Source organism: Lutjanus erythropterus, chromosome 18, assembly GCF_056507025.1.
Source record: "Lutjanus erythropterus isolate fLutEry1 chromosome 18, fLutEry1.hap2, whole genome shotgun sequence".
Classification (NCBI taxonomy): Eukaryota; Metazoa; Chordata; class Actinopteri; order Lutjaniformes; family Lutjanidae; genus Lutjanus; species Lutjanus erythropterus.
Genome location: NC_139334.1, coordinates 34,776,059 through 34,800,193, shown reverse-complemented (window position 1 = coordinate 34,800,193; position 24,135 = coordinate 34,776,059). Strand labels below are relative to the sequence as shown.

The 24,135-nt window shown below is 39.1% G+C and overlaps 2 protein-coding genes across 2 annotated transcripts; one reads left to right on the top strand and one right to left on the bottom strand.

The window, feature by feature from the left end:
• The first annotated feature begins 582 nt into the window (after window positions 1–582).
• LOC146311395 (zinc-alpha-2-glycoprotein-like) lies at window positions 583–3,155 on the top strand. The gene is made up of 4 exons (XM_084743006.1): window positions 583–715; window positions 2,032–2,268; window positions 2,415–2,678; window positions 2,875–3,155. The coding sequence occupies exons 1-4, from the start codon at window positions 655–657 to the stop codon at window positions 3,153–3,155; spliced, it is 843 nt and encodes a 280-aa protein (XP_084599132.1). The 5' UTR covers window positions 583–654.
• A 10,341-nt stretch (window positions 3,156–13,496) lies between these two features.
• Window positions 13,497–15,763, bottom strand: LOC146311394 (tripartite motif-containing protein 16-like). Its single transcript, XM_084742964.1, has one exon. It carries the CDS (start codon window positions 15,726–15,728, stop codon window positions 13,974–13,976), a length of 1,755 nt encoding a protein of 584 aa, XP_084599090.1. The 5' UTR covers window positions 15,729–15,763; the 3' UTR covers window positions 13,497–13,973.
• Window positions 15,764–24,135: the final 8,372 nt, after the last annotated feature.

The window sequence follows — 24,135 nt, the reverse complement described above, 5'->3', positions numbered from 1 at the left end:
ACACACCTACATTAAAATTCAAGGTTGTATCACTTTGTCATGACCAGGCAACTCAATACTGTCAATGTTGGGGATTAATTTCTAACTAACTTTGATTTACCTGACTCTGTGTGACTCAGACTGCTGATGTCTCATATTCACTTTGTCTGAACTTTAGAATGTACACTATATGTGGAGAAGTGTGGATTTTGTCCCCCACCCCTCACTCTATAGTATGAAGGCCAGAAAAATAAAAATAGAAAGACCTCTGATCCTGTCATTTAGGCCAAAATAGCTGCTTGTTGTGGGAGTAATATCTCAAACAGACGGCCACTGTAACTCCTGGACCTGTTCCCTCTGTCAGTCAGTTCTATCATACATCACAGCATCACCCTGATCAGCTAACAGCCCTCTGCTAAAGATTTTCATTGTCCATTTGGACTGTATTGCTTTCTTTAAGGACATGGCTGTGTAATTTTTACTGGTGGAGTAGCTATGATTCCCCCATTTCAGTAGGCTGAAAAAATGATGATCTGTATCTTGATCAGACTAACATAGACTTCTTGTTCTTCCAGTTTGTTCAGTTTTCCTCAGACACACAGACGTAAACACTCTGGAAGGATCATTACTGCAAACCTCCTTGTCTTTCTGAAAACTCAAAAATGGTGCAACAAGATGCAGATGAAGTGGATTCAGCTTTTAATTAAATGTCTTCTGCTGTCAGCAGCTGAATGTGGTGAGTGACATTTCATATGTTGAATATTTAGCTGTACTCTGAACCATAGCAGAAGAGTAACGTCTGTGTCTACTGTCTTAGACTCACGGGATATTCATTCTTTTAATTATGGCTATTGGCTCAAGTTGTTGCCTACAGATGATATAAACTTAGAGTAAACACCATGTATCTCTTCAGAAATTCTTCAAGTACTTTGTTTCACTATCTTTTTGTTGAGGGAACCATATTTGTTTAAGACTTGATAAAAAAACAAAAAACTTCAACAGTAAATTTATGTTAAAAGTTGATAGCTTGTTGGCAGCTTGTTATAATCAAAAGGTTCAAAATTCACATTTATTTCAGATTTAAAGGTTGTCTGTAATTAGTTATCAAACCTTTGGAGGCGTGGCCTGATGTGCTTAACGTGCTGGAAGTCTTCAATGCTAAACTGGATCATGACCAAAGTTGTGAATGTTGTACATACAGCCACACTGAATAAGTGTGTAACATTTCATACAACTCTACCTACAGGAGGGTGGTACAGTAACAGTAAAACAGTTATTTCTCCAAGTCTGTTGTCTTTAATGACATGAAACTTGGTACACAGCTTCTCCATAAGCATGTGTACGATGCCCCATACTTAACATATTAAAGCATGTGTTCAGTGGCACCACCATGTGGTCAGTTATTAAACTGTTTGCATTTTGGTTAATAAACCATGAACCATTAAAGGATAAGTGAGCTGCACGTACTGCTCCTTGAAAATATGAGATTTTTATTGAGATTTTAATCATAATATCAAAACACACAAACATACATGTATCCCTTAAGTCACATTCACACAGACAAAGGAAGTAGAATAAAATATAACAATACTACTACTACTACTAATAGTAATAATAATTAATAGAACTAGTAGAATAAGTAGATAAATAAATGAAATGAACCAAAATAAAATAAAAATAGAAATAAAAAGGCAGAATCTATATTTTCATGTTATCGATATAATATTTTCTTTTTAGTTACTAACATGTTTCTGGAGGACATAAATGAGTTCCAAATACAAACAAACTCTTTCTGTGTATCTTTAACAATATAGTGTATGTGAGCCTCTCCAGCCCAAGACATGTCAACAGCTCCGTGGTGATGGTGGTGTGACATTTTTCCATCATAGTACATTCACTCTTCTTACATGAAGAAGTCCAAAATCAATCATTTTTGTTTGCTATGTTGTGTTATCAGAAACTGATAAAAAAAAATCACTACACTGGCTGAGTTTGCATAAAGTCTAGAGGCTGAGTTTTGACCTTTCAAACGATTTGTTTTTTCTTTGTCAGGTTCCCACTCTCTTGAGTTCCTGTCTACAGGACGTGTGCAGCCTGGAGATCAACCTCACTTTGAACAACTAACAGTATTTGATGGAGTTCCCATCTCTTACTGTGACAGCTTTACAAGAAGAGAAGACTTCAAACCTTCTCTGGAATCAAAAAACTTACCTGAAAACTGTGATGAAGCACGTGGTAATATTTTAGAATCTCTTCATGAGATTCCACGATTTCTCAACAACACAGTGTGTAAGTTTTTACAGTGTTTGTGTCATTTTAGATTAAATTTGCTGAAAAGTTAATATTGTTAATTAATGAATTATTGAGTCTGATATTGTCCATAAAATCTAAAAAAAAGAAAAAAGAAAAAAGAATCTTACTTTCTTACTTTACAGATGTTGTACAGCGTCGCCGTGGCTGCATCCTGTCAGCCAGTGAGAATGTCTCTGTTTTTGAAGCCTGGGCAGTGAATGGGATGGACTTCATGAGCTTTGACCCTGAATCTAAGACATGGACATCCCACTCTCCCTCTGCAGAAACACTTGAACATCATTGGAACAACAATTCTCCAAGGAATTTTGCCTTTAGACACTTCATCAGACAACGATGTCCACAACTAATCCAGAGAATTAAATTAAGATCAACTCACCAAAAAACAGGTGAGAGCTGGAACAGTACGATTTATGAAAAAACAAACATGTACACACACCACCCATAGTGGTCATGTCAATAATGTGTGTTAGATGTCAGGAGAAAAGGTGAGAGTAGCAGCGAAGTAGCTGTTCATCTGTTGCATAGTGAGGATGGTGCTACATTAACCCTGAACATGATCTTTGATACTTTATTTCTCTGCAGAGCTCCGTGTATTTGCCAAACCAACTGTGGACAGAGACCAGGCACTGCTGAGGTGTCACGTAACAACCACTGACAAATCAGTGAGGTCGGTGCATCTGATTGGAGACGGGGCTTCCAAGGCCATTTGGATCACTGTGACTGGACCAGTACCTTCTGAAGATGGATGTGTGATCATCAGACTGACAGCTGGGATCTCTCTGAGAGAAAACACCAACACGTACGGTTGTGCAATACAAACAGGAGGTCACGACTTCACTGTCTACTGGGGTGAGACCTGTTGATTTTTGAAAACTCACACACTTTTATTTGAAAATTTATTAGATATACCTGTACATTTAAATAAATGGATCTCATGCAAGAAGCACTCATACAACAGATTTGCTCTTAAAGGGATAGTTCCCCCAAAAATGAAAATTCAGTCATTATCTACTCACCCTCATGCTGATTCAAGGTCAAAACAGTGTTGCAGAATCTCCCAAACAATGTGAGTGAATGGTGACCAGTTTGCACACATAAAAAAATAACAGAATAAAAACATAAAATGCCTCCATACTGCTCATGTGGTATAATCCAAGTCTGCTAAAGTCCCAGCATGCCAAGTCAACTAAAAAATGTGACATCATGTTCTTGGTCTGAATTTTCTTCTGTAGATCCTTAGCTTGGAGCCACACTGTGGAAGGCTCTTACCTATTCGCTCAGTTAAATCAAGGTGGTGACTTTTTTTTGGCCAGGGATTGTACGTTAACAGTAGCATTATGAAAATGTTGGATTTCTTTAGCAGCAGCAACAAGCCTCTTGCATGAATGTTTCTTACTTTTGTCTCATATCTGTTCGTAAACAAAACACTAAGGGGAAAATACAAAAATCTTACATGTGATTCGTGAACCGTGCTGAGTATGTTGATAAATCACGTTTGATCCTGAATCAGATGCGCGTGCCAGGACATTTTCAATTAGAATATAGAAATGCCCAAAAGCGTCAACTTGGGTTGAGACTTGGTAGGGGCATGAAATGTCTAAGCCTATTCATAATTAAGATTTTCCCCCAAAATTATACACTTTCTGTCCTGGGAACAGGAGCTCACGTTTCTGATGTATGTGAGTTCCAAACCTGAGAGCTTCACTACTTCGTTATCTGGTGGTATTAATAATCATAACTGAGGCAGAATAACATGTTTTCATCATTATAATGAACAACTGAGTATGGCGCATGCAGCTTGACCTTCACCACAGCTGCAAAGATGACCTGCTGACATGAAGTTTATTGACTGTGATCTCTCACTGTTTAACTGAACCACTTCATGGACGTGATATTTTACAGTTCATAACATTTTAAACAAACAAAATGTGTTAAAACAAGTCATTTGGTGTTTTCAAAGTCATTCTCAAAGTGAAGAAGTAAAGCCCAATAAATCCATATAAGGGCACCAGACATAATTGACAGACAGATCATATGCTGTTGCACTTTAACCTGACATACCAGATGGTTTGTTACACAGAACCATCTGGAAAGCTGTCAATAGAAACTGTTTGGAAAAGGGCGAGCACTTCCAAAAACACTTGGCAGGTGATTGGATGAACCATCTATCTATCATTTATAATTCAGGCTAACTTCAACCAGTCAGATCAACTCATCGTCACTGAGGCCAGCTGAAAGGAGAGTGAAAATAACTTTTATACTGACAAAAGCCTTAAGTGTCGTTCTTTTCTCTTCTTTCATGGAAGAAATACTCTTCAGATCTAATTTAACTGATGCTATCACACTATCTATGCTAACCTCTTCAAGAGCTGCCATTGTTTGAGATGAGTTGTTTCCATGGATGCTTCTCGTTGTTGGTGCACCAAAAACCACGCCTGTAGCTGCCAGTAGCCCCTCCGAGAATGCTGACAGCCTCACAATACCTCTGGTGCGTACAGACGGGACAGCAGCTGTTTGCAGCTCAAAACACCTCTTTAACAAGAGTTCTCCTTCTCTTCTCTATTGATGCTCAGTGACAGAGGATTAGGAGTAAAAAAGGCTACAAAGTTACAACATGGATTTTTGTTCATCTTGATTTTAAATTTTGTAAAAATCATTAATAGACAGAATGGATTTTCATTATCTTATTTCATTGCAGATGGGAACACACTTGATGGAAGACATCTTAACATGCCGAGTGTCAGTTGGACTACTCCGACACTAATCTGCATCTTATTCGCAATCATTACTGTATTGGGACTTTTCTTTAAATTTGGTAAGATTTATCATTTCTGTTGACATTTTAATATTTTACATTTTAATAAACTCACGTAGACAAGTAGAGTTAGACCAGTCGATTGACAGTGCCAATATATTGGTTGACATTTGGTTTTTGCATATTAAATCACCACTGGATTAGTGTAAGTAAAGGGATCTTTCTGGACAGAAATGTCAAACATGTGTTGAAATTATTTATTAGAGATATGTATGTGACACTGGTCTACTCAACACACTTTGGGCCTGTTAGACAGCTGTGACTCTGGCTGTCACTGTTAACTGACACTTTACTTATACAGAAACAAGTTTCACCTGTCTGCTTCTCTCCACAGCCACACCCTCCTCATTAATCCACACAGGCACACTTTCTATTTCTCTTCTCTTTCTTACTGTCTTTTCTCTCCTTTCTTTCACTTATTTGAGTCTAGCTCAGTAGACACTATATGTTGACTATATTTCTTTACTAATCAGATATAAGGAATTATATTTTTATAATAATATAATAATTGTTTTATCTGTATCTGTAGGACTTCAGACCACAGACATACTGGGCAGACATGTTACCAAAGTGTTACTACAGTAGTTAATAACTAATTCTATGATGAATAAATGTACATATATATCATCAATCAAGCAGGGGTGGATGTAGGAGTTAAGGAGATCCGGGGCTAAGCTCAGAGACTGCAACCTTCTTTTTTGCTTCAGCAACCACCAAAATGTTTTTGCGCCTCTGCTGAAATTTCATAAGAACTTAAAGTGGACAGAAGGCACTGGTGAACATATATTAATACACATAAATTCACTCCTGTTCATGATACACAGTAAGTACATTTACATCATGTACTGTATTTATTTTGTTATTTGATTTCAAATTATCCAGCATTATGTTTCCACACTACATCCCAGAGCAAATACTGAACAATATATATATTATTAGACATTAAATGGTCTTACTGACCATGATGCATTGCTGTAGATTAAAACTAGTCACAGTGGCCTAAAGTAGCTATGAAATGAGCTCAAACAGCAGGAACATTAATGCAATAATATGAATCCATAATCAATCAGACATAATAACACTGACAGGATCATTTTACTGCAACATGAATACTTTTACTTTAATTATATTTATCTAATGATAATTCCAGACTTTTACTTCAGTAAGGTTTTGTGAATGTAGGACTTTTACTTCTAGTGAAGTATTTTTACACTCTGATATTAGTACTATATTAGAGGAGTTGCATCATGGCCATATATTGTCTGGGCAGACAGACAGACAGCTGGACTTGGTTTGACTTGGCCTGACAGCCCAGTACTCGCTTAAAGGTGTGTCTTTAACTGAAGATGAGCTTGACAAATCTCGAGTTTAGCGGCTATAAAGCTATGAATAAATAGTTTGTGTTTGTGGCTGGAATAAAGACGCTGTTTCCTTAAAAGGATAGTTCACCCAAAAAGGAAAATTCAGTCAGTCTTCAGTCTTCTCACCCTCGTGCCGAGGGTTTAGTTTTGTAGTCCACAAAAGACTGCTGGCGTTTTACAGGAAAACAGTATTACAGAATGGTGACCAGTTGTCAAAGGAAAAAAAAACAACATAAAATCCAGTATGAGTTGAGTTATACATGTACATACAAAAACAAGTGTAAAAAAAAATGTAAAAAAGTTAGTCTCCTTACTACGCAATGTACTTTACAACTTCTGTTAAATTTGTGCTATTCTGTCATAAATATATGCATATATAAAATACAGTGAAGAATCTGTCCCTCAGTATACTTATTCATATGTAAAGATAATTCATTATATAAGTCTTCTATATTACTTGCAAAGGTTCACTGAATAGATGAGTAACATTTAAGAGCTGCTTGTCAGTGCTTCAAAATGACAGGAGGTCAAGAAAGTCACTCACTACAGGGATACAGTATTTGCTAAATGAAAAATAACTGCCAATGTGTCCTAACTGTGATTCTACTTTTCATTGTAGGTGAGCGCAAGATGTTCCGTCATCTTTCAGAAGTTGATCCATGGCTGATACAGAGGGTTAACAGCATCACCCAGATTAATGCAGAGAGTATTAGGTTAGAGGACCAAAGCTTCTATGATCCAGAATTCTTTGCTAGGGCACCTAGTGCACCAAACCAACTTTGATGGTTACATTTGGAATTCGACGGGGAATTTTAAATTGTGGTAACAAAAAGTGGTGTGCATTATGGAAATCTTCAAAGGCACTATTTAATGTTCGAATTTCACACTGAGATTTCAGACACAAAATAACCAAAAGTAAACAAGGTCATTTACAAAAATAAACTCAATTTTTAAAATTAATAAACAACACCAGTAAAAATGATATCCAACCGAATGCACAATAAAGAAATATGATTTATGAAAATCATTTAAAGGGGAACTATTATGCTTTTCATCTTTTCTGACCTATAAATGTTGCCACAATGTCGGATACTCGTGTTACGATTCCAAAGCGTCAAATAATGAGGTTCATGCATTTGGAAGTGAGCCCTGCAAGCTGTTTTGGAGACTCTGCAAGCTCTGTTTTACTGTCTTTTTTTTGCCAGACTTACTTATATGGTCATACCCAGGTATATGCTCTAGGCCTGCCCCCTCCCCCGCTCTGCTTCGGAAGTTATATCGCTGTGCGCTGCTCTGCTGTCTACAACGATTTCACAGTGTTAGCACATTGAGCAATGGCTCCTAGAAAATGTTTGTTCGGTGTGAGGGAAAGTTAACTTTGTTTAGCTTTCCTAAAGAGACAAGCACCAGGCAGAAGTGGATAGGGTTGCTTTTTCCCAGCCAGCAAAAGAAAAATATCTCCATGTAAGCAGGTAATGACAATAACAAGCTACGACTAACGTTACTTCCCATTCAGAGACATCTTGAAGTAACCTCTGTCCTTGAGGAACTTCAGGCTGTCCAGTCTCTACCTCCGGATCGGATTCGGGATCCAACACATACGGCTGTATTTCAAAATGTGACATTTTCAAAAGAGAAATTCAGTTTCATAAAGTTTGCTGTTTACACTCCCGCACCGGCAAAATGAGGAGGTGGGGCTCGGCAGCACTCGCCAGCCCTTCGGAAGTCCTCAGGAGTGTGACCAATCACAGCGGAGTGGGCTCAGCGGGAGGCGTACATGGAGGAGGGCTGGGGGGTGGAGTAAATTATGCGGGATGCAGAAAATACAAGGAAGCAATGCAGCGAGAGGCACAGCGTCCCGAAGATCTACAAAGCTTTCTGTGCGGGCGATCGTGTGTAGCTGCTCTATAGGAGTACAAAATCAAATACAAAGGCAAAAAAGTGATTTTGGGAAATATTCCAATTTAGCCTTCAAATGTGGTGCACTATGGAAGAAATTTTGATTTTGGCCACTTGAGGCCACAGTGAACACTGTTCAGCAAAAGTTGCTTGAATCTTTATGTTAACATTTGAACAATACAGCAATAAAAACACAAGACTCCTAAACTTTATCACTTTTAATGAGGAATTTGACTATTCATTACTCATAGACAGGCAGCAATGGTACTAAAGTAGGAATGTATTCTAACAGCAGTATCTCTCCAGGTTAAAATCTGCTGTTTATAATCATACTTAAATTAATTTATCTCAAGAGCTTGACCTCATTACCCTCTTTAGATACCAATATCAGTAAGTGGTAATGCACTGTGCTAGACTTCACTACCACCAGGTAGTGGTTACCCTGCCATGTAGTGTTGCTAGCTGTCTGGGGTTGCAGAAATGCATTCTGGGACCAGGCTTGGTGAATAACGGATTGCATGAAACGGGATAACGTAATTAGGATTTAAAAAATGGTGACTGTATTCCATTACAGTTACAAAAATAAGATAAAATGAGATTTACATTTACGTTTAGTAAACATGGGAATTATTAGCAGGATTTCAATGTTAAAATAAAAAACTATGTAAAACCCTGTGCAGTTCGCACACATCAGTGCACACACCCCAGCTAATCTGACTGTTGCCAATTCATTATCTCTTGAAAAATGCTTTCATTCAAGAAATATTTACATGTAAAACCAACAATTAATGTTATGTACACAGACCAAACGTTAACTTTATGTACACAGTCCAAAAGCTAAAGTTAAACTACACAGAAGAACCACTAGCATTACTTACACAGAACTGCTGCTAATGTTAGCTACACAGAACAACCGCTAGCATTACCTATATAGAACAACTGCTAACTGTAGCGACACAGCCAACCCGCTAAAAGTAACGTAAAGTAATGAAGTTACAGTGCATTGAGGGGAAAGGTTTATTTATGGTATTATCTGACTTTGCAGTTCAGTTTTCTTTTGAAATAGTTTATCATGCTGGATTTTATTTTCATTCTGTTTTTGCACAAATAATACTGTATGTGAATGATGTAAATGTTATGTAAATAGTGTGCATAAAAGAAACCCCTATAACCTAAAACTGAATATATGTGAGCCATTTCTCATTACTGTCTATTTCCAATATTATTGAACATGTATGTAACATGCTCTTTCATTTGTACATGACTGCACTGAGCCAAGTGCATCTGAATTTATTCTAACTCATCAATCCAAACATACATTTGGAGCTGCTTTTTTCTCACAGATTGATTGACGAGCATTTAATACACAAATAAATACACTAGTTCTATGAATATGTTTGCATCACCATTGTCTGTAAATGCTGGAGTAAACCATTATTTATTATTTTTTAAATTGTGATAAATGAAGAAACAAAAGAGTCAGACTCTTAATTTATGGATGTGAATACAGATTGGGATTTTAACTGTCTGCATTTTAGTTAAAGACCAGCTGGCTTTCTGTCTTCTACCCTACATTTGCACTTTATTTTATGCTTTTGTCTCATTTTAATGTCATATATGTCACAATATATTTCGTGCAATAAAAACAATTATAAATCAAACTATATATGTTCTGTATTTCATTTGGTCAAACCATCTTACTATGTATGTAGTACAGTCATAGCCATGATGATCTTTTACATTTTTATATTTTACATTTTTCATGTCTGTGTTGTCTAAAAGTTCACAAATATTTTCTGAAGCTTTGGCTCATTTTCTCGAAACTAAATAGTCACAAACACAAAACTCTGCCTCTATACAAAATGCAACACACACTGCATCATATGAACACATCTCAGTTTAGCATTACTGTGGTCCAGTAAAATAAAACCAGACTGCTCAGTCCATGTTAATCTTGGTTTATTGATTAATTGTGACTTACTGGTGATCAGTTTGGTCAGATGTCAGGCGGCTAGCTGTTGAGTGGTTCTGTCTAATCAGTGACATAGACAGTGTACAGTACATCTTCCATCTTCCAAGCTACAGGGCAAAGGTCAAGTGTAAGGTGTGGGTTGAGATCAAAATAAAGCAGAACCTTATATTGAGGGAATGGTGGAGAAGAGTCGATATTCTTATTCAAAATTTGGAAAGATTCTGGGGCCCTTCGTGTGTGTCTAGAGTAATGTTGAGGACCATGTAATTGCTCTGACTGGGTACTATTATTTGTAAAATCCCACATATTGAGATCACGCCTCACATTGTGGCTGCATTTTCAAAAGTCAAACCACTGCAAGACAGACCCTTTTGTAAAGTCTAGCTTTTATCCAGTGGCTGTTGTCTCGGGGCTGTGTCTGATGTCAGTCCATCAGATCAGGAGGTCAATCAAATTATTATGTCCCACACTGACCCACACAAACATACTCTTTGTCCCACATTTGGTTTGTTGGAATTCAGACACCCTTGTTTCTCTTCCTTACACTTTGAGAGAACAGCCCGAAATTAAAAGGCAATGTCTGGTCTCCCAATTTAATCAGTGCAACTGACTGCACCCAAATTGCTATAAAGGTTCAATATGAAAACAATTTATTATACCTCATTCTAGCAATTATAACTATTTTATCGTAAAGCTACCACAAAATTTTTTACTGGTTATGAAACAGTCTCAGTTTATAACTGATACCTCTGTCAGACCTACATACATGAGTTAATGAGACCATCCTTAAGAAGATTGTCTGTTTCTATATAGTTATTGATGTCTGCCAGTAGGTTGGATTCTCTTTCAGTAGCTTTAATGTAGAATAACTTTTTTCTTATAACCAGTGGGTGATTGTGTCTACCCCCTCGGGTGCTGGTTCCTTACCCCCTTTCCAAATCCACAGAGTGCAGAGGAAATGTGCTACAATGATGCCCATTGGTCTCTTCAGATGCCAGTGGCATGCTTTAGATATACCGTTGGCAACAGTCTCCAAAATAATTTGGGTGTGTGGTGTTTTGCAGTGAATTGGCATTCTCTGGACTCCCTCTCTCCGTAGCACAAGGGCCCTGACCCACAGCCCCTTCCCCAACAAGATTTTAAACAGGGATCTGGGATTCATGAGCATATAATGAAGCACAACCTACTCATTTGCTACTGATTACCTTAAAATACTATCAATTATTAAATGAATATAAATATGAAACATGGTTGGCTGCAGGACTTTCAAATATTTTCAGTATTTGTGGACAATGTTTGACCCATAAATGGCCCTTATGTTTTCATTTAGCGGGCCTGTGACACATGATTGATTGAGGAAACATATGAGTCATGAGAAGTGCGCTTGCAGCCATGCACAGTCACACATACTAAATCACAACATGATTGCAACCATTGCCTTCAGAGAAGATCTCTCGCTTACAAGATGACTCTAGTGTGTATGCACTGTAAACTGTTTGCACTGACCTGCAGTTTATTTCCGCCTTTCCACTGTCAACATCACATTATCAACTAGCATTTAGAAATTTGTTTTTTGAGTTCCACATACACTTTGCAATGCATCTAAGGATCAAGTTTTTCCCTGACCCCTAAAACACAGTTTTCACTTAACCTGCAAATGATTACATGGTTTAAAACAATTGCATGGTTTCACCTCTCAAATTCAACATACTGACAACTGTTATTCAGTGTCAAGATACAGCTGCATATAATAATACATGCATTCAGTGTATAAGCAATATTTATACCTGATGTTAAAGGAAAATTTCTGCATGTATTTTTCAATGCTTTGAGAGCAACTGAATAATAATATAACTCAAAATTGGGCATGTTAAACCCACCATTTTTTTGTTGCACTTTAATACCGTGTGCTTGATTCGTGGGTATTGTTCTTTCAAAATATATTTCAAAATTGTAGTCTGTATTTTGTCCCAGAACCCATCTGGTGGTAATAAAGGCAGCACGCTGGCTAAAAAATTAACCCTTGGAAGAATATTCATCTTAATAACTGAAATTCATCCTGCCATAGATACTGCTATATTGGACCACTTGTTTAGGTCTTCTTTAATCATTTTAGGAATTCTTTGCTACTATTTTATCTAATGAAGCATCAATGTTGATCCCCAAGTTCTTAAAATTTTTAAGAAATTTGTATTTCTGTATGTGCCAATAAACCATTTTCTTTTACTCTTAGTCTCTCCTGATTGAAATGCCAGTTTGTTCCTTTAAGAAGCTTCAGGAACAGTTATGACACATTTCATATTATTTGAAGGGATGTGTGACACATGTGAAACTAAAGTTTATCAGATGGTGGATTTCTGTTTCCTGCTGCACCTTGTGGTTAGTCACAGGAAGTGCAAGGATATCCAGAGGATGCTGATGATGGTCGCCATGACGACATGATGACGCTCTTACCTCTTATTTAACTGGCAAAAATCACAGTGACATCTAGTGGATAAAAACAGTGAATGACAAGTATTACTGTCATTTTTATTGTTCCTACTTCTAAAAATAATTCAAAAACAATTTCTACTAATTCTTTCTGCTACTAATTCAATACAGTAAATTCTACAGTTACAAATACAGCTACTGTTACAACAAATATTCAAAGTACTTTTACTATCTCTGATAGAAAGCTGAGCTTCTCACATGCTCAGCCTTTTGTCTGTTCCTCAATCCAACAACTATTTTATCTTGTGACAGATTTTCCTCAGTATCTTCTTTCCTCCTTTTGTTCAGTTTTCTCAGTTCAGTATCTTAACTCTTGTTTGAACTGTGTGGGTTTGTGATTGAGGGAGGACATTTGTCTTATTTGTGTTTGGATTCATGTGTTTTATTTTATTTTATTTTATGTGTTTCATTTTGTCCTTTAAAGCTGTTTTTGCTCAGGTCATATTTAGGTGATTTTCATACAATTCCTTCAGACTTTTTTCTCTCATTCAGACACATTGAGGATACAAAATGTGTTGAGTGTGTTTATGCTGTAAACACTCTTCTGCTGGGAACATGAATACTGAACTTTGTGGTGTTTCAGGAGGAAAACAGCCTCAGTTATCTTCTCATATTCGTTTGACATTTTCTCCATCAGCTCTGTATGAATGAAGACGAGAAGAAAAGACTTTGTTCATGTTTGTTTATTCATTCTCTAAAGCTTCAGTTTGTTCACATCCCATCAGTAAAGTCTGTTCAATGACTCGTGTTCATTGAGTTCATGTACAGATTCACTTCATCCACACAATCAGTTTGTTTGAGCAGAAGCTCAGCTATGTACAAGACAATAATCAATCACCTCCTTATTGATTATCATCAGGATAATTACAGTTTTATAACACCTCATAGTTCCTCATTTCTACGTCAATCTGAACAACAACAACAACATTTGTTCTACCAAACAAATAAATGTAAATGTAATGACAGATTTCTTGACAAATGTACAAAGTGAGAACAAAATATGTGGGATAAATGAAGGTCTGGTGCTGCAGTGGAAGAGAAACAACAACATACAAATACATCAACACAAATATTCATCAAACATGAGGAGCACAGAGACCTTTACATTTTCATAGAACTTTCCTTTCATTTTAATGACTTCTGACTATTTGAGTTTACACAACTCAGCAGTGGATCCATGAAACCAGTAATTAAACCGAAGTCCAGCATAGAGAGGCTGAGTGAATGTGGTCTGGACTCTGTGGAGGAGAGTCATGGTTTCAGAGACGCTGTAGAAGGACAGAATACCTGCTCTGTGATCCAGGTACACTCCAACTCTGGAGGACTGAGGACCTGAAATGGGAGTTTGGACACTGTTGTACAAAAAGTTATAACCATTTGTGTGACAATATAACGCCCAAGATTTGTCATTTTGTCCAAATATACATTCACTTGAACTCCCTGCTCTGCTGATATTCTTGTATGCAACTGCGACATCAACTCCACCTATCCCTCTCCACTCCACCTCCCAGTAACAACGTCCAGTCAGACTCTCTCTACTCAGGACCTGAATGTACTCAGTGAATCTGTCTGGGTGACTGTCTCTACTCAGGTCCAGAAACCAGTCAGTGAATCTATCTGGGTGACTCTCTGTACTCAGGAACTGAGACCACTGAGTCAATCTGTCTGGCTGACTAGAATCAGACTGTGGTTGATTCATGAATGTTGCTTTTCTGTTCCCCTCAGATAATAACAGACATGTGTTTGCTGTGTTTGGATCCAGTGTGATTTCACACGAATATTTTAAGAACTCAGCTCTGGAAACATCCACTTCAGTTACTGTCAGTGAGACGTTTGTCCAGTTCTCACTCAGAATGTCCTGTAGTTTGTCTCTGAGCTCTGACACAGCAGCTGTCACATCCTCAAAGTACCTCAGAGGACAGATATTGATGCTGGATGAGTCTGTAGATTCACTGAGTGGTGACAGTGAGGTGTAGTTGTGTAGAAACTGGTTGTGATCCTCTGTGTGTGACAGTTGTTCCAGCTCAGCGTCTGTCTTCTTCAGCTCAGTGATCTCCTGCTCCAGCTTCTCCTGAAGCTCTTTGACTCGACTCACTTCAGTTTTCTGCTGGGATCTGACCTGTTGCTTCACATCAGAGCGTCTTTTCTCCATGAGACGGATCAGCTCAGTGAAAATCTTCTCACTCTCCTCCACTGCTTTATCAGCAGAGGGATTGATAGCCTCCACCTTCTGTTGAAGCACCTTCACATCTTTCTGTCTGTCCTGGATTCTCTGCTGGATGTTCTGTCGACTCACCTCCAGCTCTCTCTGCCTCTCAGTCCGTTCTGCTGCTGCTGAAACTATGTCGTGGCCTTTATGTTCATCCACAGAGCAGAGATAACAGATACACTGCTGATCAGTTCGACAGAACATCTTCATCACCTCATCATGACGAGAGCAGATGTTCTCCTGGAGCTTCTTGGAGGGCTCCACCAGCTTGTGTTTCTTTAATGGAGCTACATCATAATGAGGCTGCAGGTGTTTCTCACAGTAAGAGGCCAGACAGACCAGACAGGACTTGAGAGCTTTCAGTTTTCTCACAGTACAGAAATCACAGGCCACATCTTCAGGTCCAGCATAGCAGTGATCAGCAGGAGCAGCTTGGAGTCCAGTCTTCTTCAGTTCCTCCACTAAATCTGCTAACATGGTGTTTGTCAGCAGGACAGGCCTCGGTGTGAAGGTCTGCCTACACTGAGGGCAACTGTGGATGTGTTTCTCATCCTCTTCATCCCAGTGGGTTTTTATACAGTTCATGCAGTAGCTGTGTCCACAGGAAGTGGTCACCGGATCCTGCAGTAGATCCAGACAGATCGAACAGCAGAATTTTTCTTTGTCCAGCTGAACTCCTTTCTGTGCCATTTCAGCTCTCAGTAACAACAACTGTCTGTGAGTCACTTCCTCATAACTGAAACCACTCTGAGCTCTGATCTCAACAACATGTGTCTCTGCAGTGAATGTGGCCTGTGAGCTGCTGGACATCACCACATGTTGGTTCCACCCATCCTCAAACTGTAGATCTGAAGGGGAGGGAACAAGGAAATGCATGGACAGAGTGGAGCTGGCTGTGTTTGAGAGCAGGAAGAAGAGGGAGGGCTTATCAAGCTCTGATTCATTCTAGGAAGAGGAGCAGCTCTGTGAATCTGAACTTTGTCTCTTCATTTACAATGAAGCCTCAGTTCAAACCTGATCCACATTTGAAAACATTTCAGCTTTTAGTTGTAAAATACTTCTGGGCTCCTCAGACTTTGCTGACAGCTCCATATTTCTCCAACTCTTCCTCTGATTCTCTTCAGTTTTCTTTTACTGGTTAAAAACAGCTGACTGACAATAGTTATCAAACTAAACTGTCATAAAATACTTCAGTTGCTGTTTAATCACTTTGTCATGTCTTTGAAATTGAAATAAAGGAGGACAAACTAAACTCAAAGCTCCAGTCAGTGAGAATCATCAGTCAAACAACCATTAATAAAGGCAATAATTTCAGCTTTTCTTATTTGAAATGATGGGAGCAATAAGGAGTTCAAATACTTCAACTGATGTTGAAAAAATAAACTTCAGAACATCATCCTGAGTCAGACTTCAGATGGTTTAACAAATGATTAAAATGGTTTAAGAGCAGAAGCAGATGATCTGGTTCATTCATGTTAAACTGTTGATTCATACTAATTGATGAATTTGTACAATTGATATGGTTTTGTTTGGGGTTTTTTTTGGTTTTTTTCACAGTTAATCAACAGAGATCACAGTCAGACTTATATGTCCATCATAAAGTTTTACTGATAGTTTTAAAACTCAGACTGTGGTATTACTGCTTTTACTGAAGGATTTTAGAAGCATTTTAGATTCTACAATCAAAAACATACACATGGTGGAGTGTTTTTTTTATGATTATTTATAATTATCAGAAATATGGCCTCTGACTACAAAAGTGTCCTTTTTGTAAGAAATGTTTACCTATTTATTTTTCCACTTCAGTATTTTGTGTGTGACGTGCAGCCTTCACTGGTGACAGACAGACAGGTAATGACAGTGTTTCCCCTCAGCCTTGACTCTGTCTGTCACTGATGTGAAATTAAACCAACTGAGGATATTTTTAAAGAAGCCACACAGAGATTTTATTGGCACGTTTAGTTCTTTGACACTATTTACCACCAAGTGTGACACACTGCACTTTGACTGTAAAGGTTTTGATGAGCCTAAAAACATGTAGTCAAGCCAAAGTGAGTGGAGGAGCTTTAACTTCCACTTCATCCCTGGTTAGCAGGATGACGGCACCCTCTTGTGTTGAGCATCAGTTCTCACAGTTCAGTTGTTCACCTGCTGTCGTGTTCACTGCAGGAAGACACACCAGTCACAGCCTGTAATCAGGGCTGGAAGTAACTAATTACAGTTGGTGAGAATAAAGCCTCCCCACCAGAGGGCAGTGTTAGCTTTTCTCTTCTCATGGGGTAGAGCCCATTATTTACCACGTTTACAGCATTTGTCCTTTTGTTAAACATGAACTTCAAATCACAGTTGAGGAGTTTTGTGGATTTGTAGTTTTGTATTTTCATCACAGCTCTTACACAACAGATAACAGTCTGTGTTACTAAATTCACCACCAACCTGAATGCGTTTGTGCTAACATGAATGTTTTTTTCTATTTCTGCATCATGGTGACCCAGATTTTTCATCTGCTGTCAGATTCAAATCAAGACCAACAAACTTCAGCAGCAGCAGCCTTATCTGTGGGCTGCAGGGGCTGATGGGAGGTCTGAGGACCTGTTAGAAAGCATGTGTCCCTCGTCTCATCTCACAGCTCGTCCTTGTTTGGCCTCAGCTTCATCAGAGCGCCACTTCTCCCCAGGTTCACCAGAGGAAACACCACTGCACAAAATGCTTTTCCTCCCAGCTGCTGCTCTGTGCTGTCTGTGTTCAGGTGAGTGTTTCCAGCCAATCAGGAGCCAACAATGTGTGATCAGTGGATGTTTGTATGGCTGCTCTCATCCACTGTGTTGAATTGCACATGAGGCAACAGTGCTCAAATAAAACTCAGCTCTCCACAATAATTCTAAAAATTACAAAACCTACCTTCTAAGGCTGCAATTAATGTCAATCATTAAAAACTTCCTGAAACCACCAACTCCTTTCAAGGCATTGTGGGAAAAGGATAGGATCCACTCCTCCTCACTTAGCTAGGCACTATCTTGCACAGTTTAGTGCACTGCATACATTGGACTATGTCTAAACTTGGAATGATATCCCCTCATACTGACCCTACCTGCCCTTGCTGAACTAATTACTTTACTTCATCGGTTGTGGTAATGCCCCAAATTGTCAGATTTCTGGGAGTTTGTTTTTAAATGTTTTTCAGAGGTCTGTGGGTTTCATTTTCAGCCTTGCCCCCTGACAACTATCTTTGGGATTTTACTAGTGGGCTCTCCATTGTCATGTACTCAAGTCTGATACAGTAGCATACACCTCTCTTTTGCCAAGATGGATTACAGTGATTGGGTCAGAGACTTATTGGACTGCCTTAAACTGGAGAAACTTAAATTCAGCTCCTGTTGAAATCTGAATGTTTTCATAAGACCTGGGGGCTCATTTATAAAGGTTACTGTGCACAAAAAGATTGAAGAACAGGGCTGAGATGTGCGTACGCATTTTTCACTGCCAACATTGGGATTTATAGAAAAATACTATGCGGAAAAGTGTGTGCATTCCTACGCATACTTTCGACCATGCATAGACCTCCTGCACAGTTTTCCAGGCATGGGAAACCAGCGACATCCAATGATTAATTTCATACTTTGGATATAGGATCAAATACAAATTGACTGCCCTGAAAGTTAAATAAATAAATGAATGAATGAATAAATGAAAAATAAAAATAAAAACAGCAGTGGCAATTAGGATCAGCTTGTGCAAATGTCACTGACTGGTACATGTGCTATAAATAGCAGTCAGTTCAACTCATACAATGTCATGCGTAATGGCTGCTTTGGCTTTGCTGGAAGACTTGGCAAACAGACAACTAAGGCATGAGCGCGTCTTCAGGGACCACGAGGACTTCTAGCCCATGATGATGAAAAGCTAATAAGCCAATTCAGATTACCGAGAGCCATTCTCTTGGATATCTGTGCTGAATTGGGCATTCCAGCGCGAACTGGCCGACAGGTCTGGGATATTACAGCCCTCATGCAAAAATGCCAGCTGTCTTAGACTGCATTATTGAAATGAGTCCCCGTTATATAAAGTTTCCTTACACTGTGCGTGAGCAGGCCAATATCAAAATGCAATTTGCAGCAATCTCCGATTTTCCAAATGTAATCAGAGCGATCGACAGCACTCACATTGCCATAAAAGCGCCAAATGATAACGAATTTACTAGTGCTGTCAATAGATTAAAAAAATTGAGAGATTAATTAATTATGATCTGTAATTAATTGATCTAATTAATCTCTTTTTTAATCTCACCTAAAATTGCTGAGAAAAGCCCTCAACTTGAATTATTTTCATTTAAATTCATTACATTATTGTGGCAGATCAAAAGATTGGTTGTTTTTTGGTCGTCACTGTCACGGTGGCTTGTATGATGGGTCATTGGACGCAGTTAGCAACACCTCTGTTAACCCCTCGTCTTCCACTATGTTTATCACTATGTTTATCTGCAGTTCATCGCTATCCACTTGGCAAGAACATTTGTCAGCCTGTCGGTCGCAGACTTGCTCATACGCGGGATGTTCTCCTCGAGTTTAGTTTGGCGAAAAGTTTTGCTATGGCTCACTAAATTGCTAACGTCTTCGCTGCTAACGTTAGCTGTGGTTGCACTCGCAACTGGGTGCTTTGTGTTGATGTGGTACACTAAACTTGAGCTGCTTCAGTGGTAAGCAAACTCCTTCTAACAAAGACGGCATATCCCTCTACCTTTATCAATGGTGCCGTCAGGGCATTTTTGAAATGTAAATTTCCCATTCATTGGACTGACAACTCTCACATGCTCCTCCATTTTCACGTCTCCTCTCCGCTATTCACCGCTCCTCACCTTGCCCTCCCAACTACAATGGGAGCCTATCAGTTTATGCCAAACAAGCCCCAACACAATGACAGCCAATCAATGTCCACTTCAGGGTGTGACTGACCATCGTTTTCCACCCCCAACAACTTAAGCACAAGAAGCCCAACGCATAAAAACGGATTTTATAAAAAGGTAACTCGCATACAGAAACAGTAAAGTTAGAGATTAAAAATTAGATTAACGCGATTAAAAAAACATAATGCGCTAAATACGACTGTAATTAATTAATCGCGATTAACACGATAATTTGACAACCCTAGAATTTACCTATGTAAATCGTAAAGATTACCACTCTGTTAATGTTCAAATCATTTGTAGCACTGACAGGACTGTGACAAATGTGGTGGCTGGATGTCCTGGCTCGACACATGACTGACACATGATTATTATTTTGAGGCATGGTAGTGTTGGAAGAAGACTTCAGGCTGTGCGTGATGGTTGGCTTGTGGGTGAATATTTATTTATTATTTGTTATTGCTAAATTCAGTGGTTATTGACTAATCTTAAACATGCAATATTCATGCAGGTGACAGTGGATATCCGCTTACCACCTGGCTCCTCACCCCCTTCGCAAATGCACAGAATGTGGCACAACAACGATGCAATTAGGCGCATGGTCGGGCCCATTCTGTGGTGGAGCGCACAATCAGCCTTATAAAAACCCGCTGGAGGTGCCTGGATAAGTTAGGTGGCACTCTTTTATATGCCCCTGATAAGGTGAGTGCATAGGCCTACCACCTAAAACATTAAGTATACATTCTGTATGAGGCTGTAAAGTCACCACTTTATAAGTCTATTGTCTAAACCATTTGGAGGTTACTGTAAGTTTCTTGTGGCCTAATCCTTTGTGTAGAACTGATTCAGAATAATTTAACTAAATGACACATTTTATGGTGATTCTCAAGGTGTGTCAGATTATTCGGGCGTGCGCCATGCTCCACAATGTGGCACAGCGCAATGGCGTCCCTGCACCAGCTGAAGTCGTGCAAGAGGACATCATCCTACATCAGCCTGGAGCAGAGCAAGTCCCTTCAGCAATTGCATTGTGTGAACAAGTGATGCACCAGTTATAAGACGACCAGACAACAGGTACACTTTTTAGCCAATTCTTTAAATGTGCTGCACATTTCAGACAATACCTTCCGTATTCCCTGTAATTCCTGTGTTCAATCTTGAATTGCACTAATAATGTCCCTATGTGACTGCAGCACAGCATCGGTGAGGACGCGGCCACTTGCACGACCTCTTCCCAGGATACCACTGGGTCCTGCCTGTGGGGAAACTGGGTCCACCTGCTCACTGGAGACACTGCTGGTGGCTGGGGCAGGCTCTGTGGCGCTGCCATCATCCCCAACACCCACAGCGACATTTGTGTCTGAATAAAATGAAATAAATTATTTAATGCAATGTGTGTAGTTATTCCTCGCATTCAATAAAACTTCTAGGTCAGTGTTGGTATCCAACACTGGCCTTACTGGTATCTGTGGCATCCGCAGCAGCATCAGTATCTCCCTCAGCTTCTGGCACAATGCCAGACAGAAGGGTTTCCCGGAGGATCATTGGAACCCTCCCATCAAAGGGTGAGGGTGGAGGTTCTCTCTGACCACCACCAGTTGACTGGATGTTTTGTCTGTGGGCTGCAAGCCATTTTTTGGCCTCTACTTTGATGTCTGACCATTTCTTTTTCACCTAATAACAAATAATTAATTTTATTTATATTGTACTTTTCATTTAAAATAAATTTCAAAATGCTACAAAATATGAAAGATAAAAACCACAATGACTCACCTCGGCACTTGTCCTGTGTGTCGATCCCACACAGTTTACGGCGTCTGCCACAAGTTGCCACTGTACTTGTTTTATTTATTTGAACCGTCTGCATATTCATGAGCTATTTATCATTGATCATTTATGGATGATTGTGGGCAGACAGTAGGTGAAGAAGTGGATGAGACAGGGAGGAGCACACGCATGCACAATTCAGCGCAGGTGAGAATAAGAAGATTGCATTCAGGTGTGCACCGCACGGTTTTATAAATCTGAAGATTTGTTTGCAAGTGAATTCTGCGGTGTGTGGGTACGCCATGTTATAGGATGGAATGAGCCCCCTGGTCTCCATTCTGGACCGACCTTGAGCATGTCAACCCATGAGCCTTTCTTTTTTTTTTCTTTCGCCTTGATCTACACCCTCCCACTTTTTATGTGATTTGAAATTTTATGAATGTGATATGACATTCTATGTTTTTCTTTTTATATTTCATTACTTTAAGACTTGTAAATGATCTGAATGTCATTGTATACTTTATTCTGCTGGTTGCTGTGTGATCACTGCCTTGTTATATCATGAAAATCAATAAATATAATTTTGTAATCACAAAAGCTCTGAGGCACTTAAAGCCTTTATTGTCAGTTTTAAGGACATGGTCCAACATGACCATGCCTTGTCGGGTTTTGCATCAAACCTTTGTCAAGGAATCAAACAGATCGCTTTGATCAAACGCCCCCTTTTAAAGTGGAACACCACCAAGAGGAATCTTCCTCTTGGACATGGAGTTATGGCCTTCAAAGGTTGCACGTAACATACAAACGCTCCAGCAGATGGCGTCATTCAGCCAACAATACTCTGCTGTAGGTAATGTTTAGTCCTTGGTCATGTCGGTCAGTGTGAAATAATATTTACGAACATGTGAAATTATATATTTTAATTTATACAAGTCGCACCTGAGTATAAGTCGCCGGACCAGCCAAACTATGAAAAAAAGTGTGACTTATAATCCGTAAAATACGGTACAAGAATGGTAAGCTTGGCAGACTTAGCAACAGTAACTAAGAAGGGCGGGGCTTAGCGAAGGGTCAATGATATTTGCACATCATTGGAGGAGGAGGAGAGCTACCTCATTCATTAAAAACATCACAGGAAAACAGTTTAGTCAATCAGATACGCTGTACATTATGTCCAAAACATCTCCACATAAATGTACATAAATAGATAACCAATGAGGAATTTAGAGGTTGGGGTAAGTTGGAAATCTAACTTCAGGGGGCCTTCCGGTTGAAACTTCTGACTGGGAATTTGGATATTCTGATTTTTCAGTGCAAATGAAGCAATGAGAGACTCTCTTACAGTTTGTAAACAGTAAGCAGGATACACACGCATTCTGGCAATGGAACTATGGTGGACCGCAACATCTTGTCAATGGACACTGCAAACATGAGCAGTTTTGATCATGTCCTCAGTCCAGTCAACATGTTTTATAGCTTGCAGCCATGGATATTGCCGATTGCTCTAAAGCGGTCATGATCCTGTCGTAACCCTGTACAACTTGATTCAACCAATGGAATACTGATTCTGACAGCTGTACATGCAACAGTGAGACATTTTGGTGATTTTTGGTGCTGGTAAACTGTCTAATTCAACTTTTGCAGCTGGACCGATACTTCCATTACTGAAATGCATGTGCAGCTTTTTGATGATGTCGGCTGTAAAAGGGTCTTTACACTGTAGCCAATGGGGTTTTCAATAATAACTCTCTCTGCTGCTGATTACACATATAACATACATCTTACTCCACAAAAATGATCAGGGTTTTCTTGATGGTACAAGACTTTTAATACCATATTAACCTTACCAATAACAAGAAAAAACATTACTATATACAAAAATATATACATCTCCAGAAAATTCAGAGTCACAGAACACTAACTGCAGCCTTGTCAATACACATAGTGTTAAAGGAGACTGGGTCAATGAAGTTTATAAGGAAGAAACCAAAATAAGACTAGACTCAGCCTAGGTTCTTTAAGAAAAAGACCTCAAGGAACAGACATGATATCTCAAAAAGATAAAATCTTTTAAAAAATGTTTTCTTTTGTTCTTGCTCAACTAGTCATTCTTCCTCCAGCAAGTCAACAGTATGGTATCTTGATGGACATGGACATGATTAATCTCCCCTCACTTTGCTTTCTTCAAAGGAGGACAACCATCTTCATGACTCCTACGTTTTCTGATCTCAGTACAGCCTGCCTGACGTAGCTGGGACTTGTAATTACCAAGTTTGTATTCTATGCTCCTTTACACTGCCCGCTTCTCGAGGCAGGGGTGTTTATTGATGAGACTCAATGTGGTCTTGATCAGGATAGACTTTCCTGTCAAAAACTACCTGAGCAATCTTGTCCAAAATGTCCATCTTTATGTTCTTTGTTATGCTG

What these genes read in the sequence shown, in the direction of transcription:
- LOC146311395 (XM_084743006.1), top strand. Translation starts at nt 655, where the DNA reads ATGCAGATGAAGTGGATTCAGCTTTTAATTAAATGTCTTCTGCTGTCA. An exon ending in GCTGTCAGCAGCTGAATGTG is followed by an intron (nt 716 to 2,031) that starts GTGAGTGACATT and finishes TTTCTTTGTCAG; the next exon opens with GTTCCCACTCTCTTGAGTTC. An exon ending in ATCAACTCACCAAAAAACAG is followed by an intron (nt 2,679 to 2,874) that starts GTGAGAGCTGGA and finishes ATTTCTCTGCAG; the next exon opens with AGCTCCGTGTATTTGCCAAA.
- LOC146311394 (XM_084742964.1), bottom strand. Translation starts at nt 15,728, where the DNA reads ATGGCACAGAAAGGAGTTCAGCTGGACAAAGAAAAATTCTGCTGTTCG.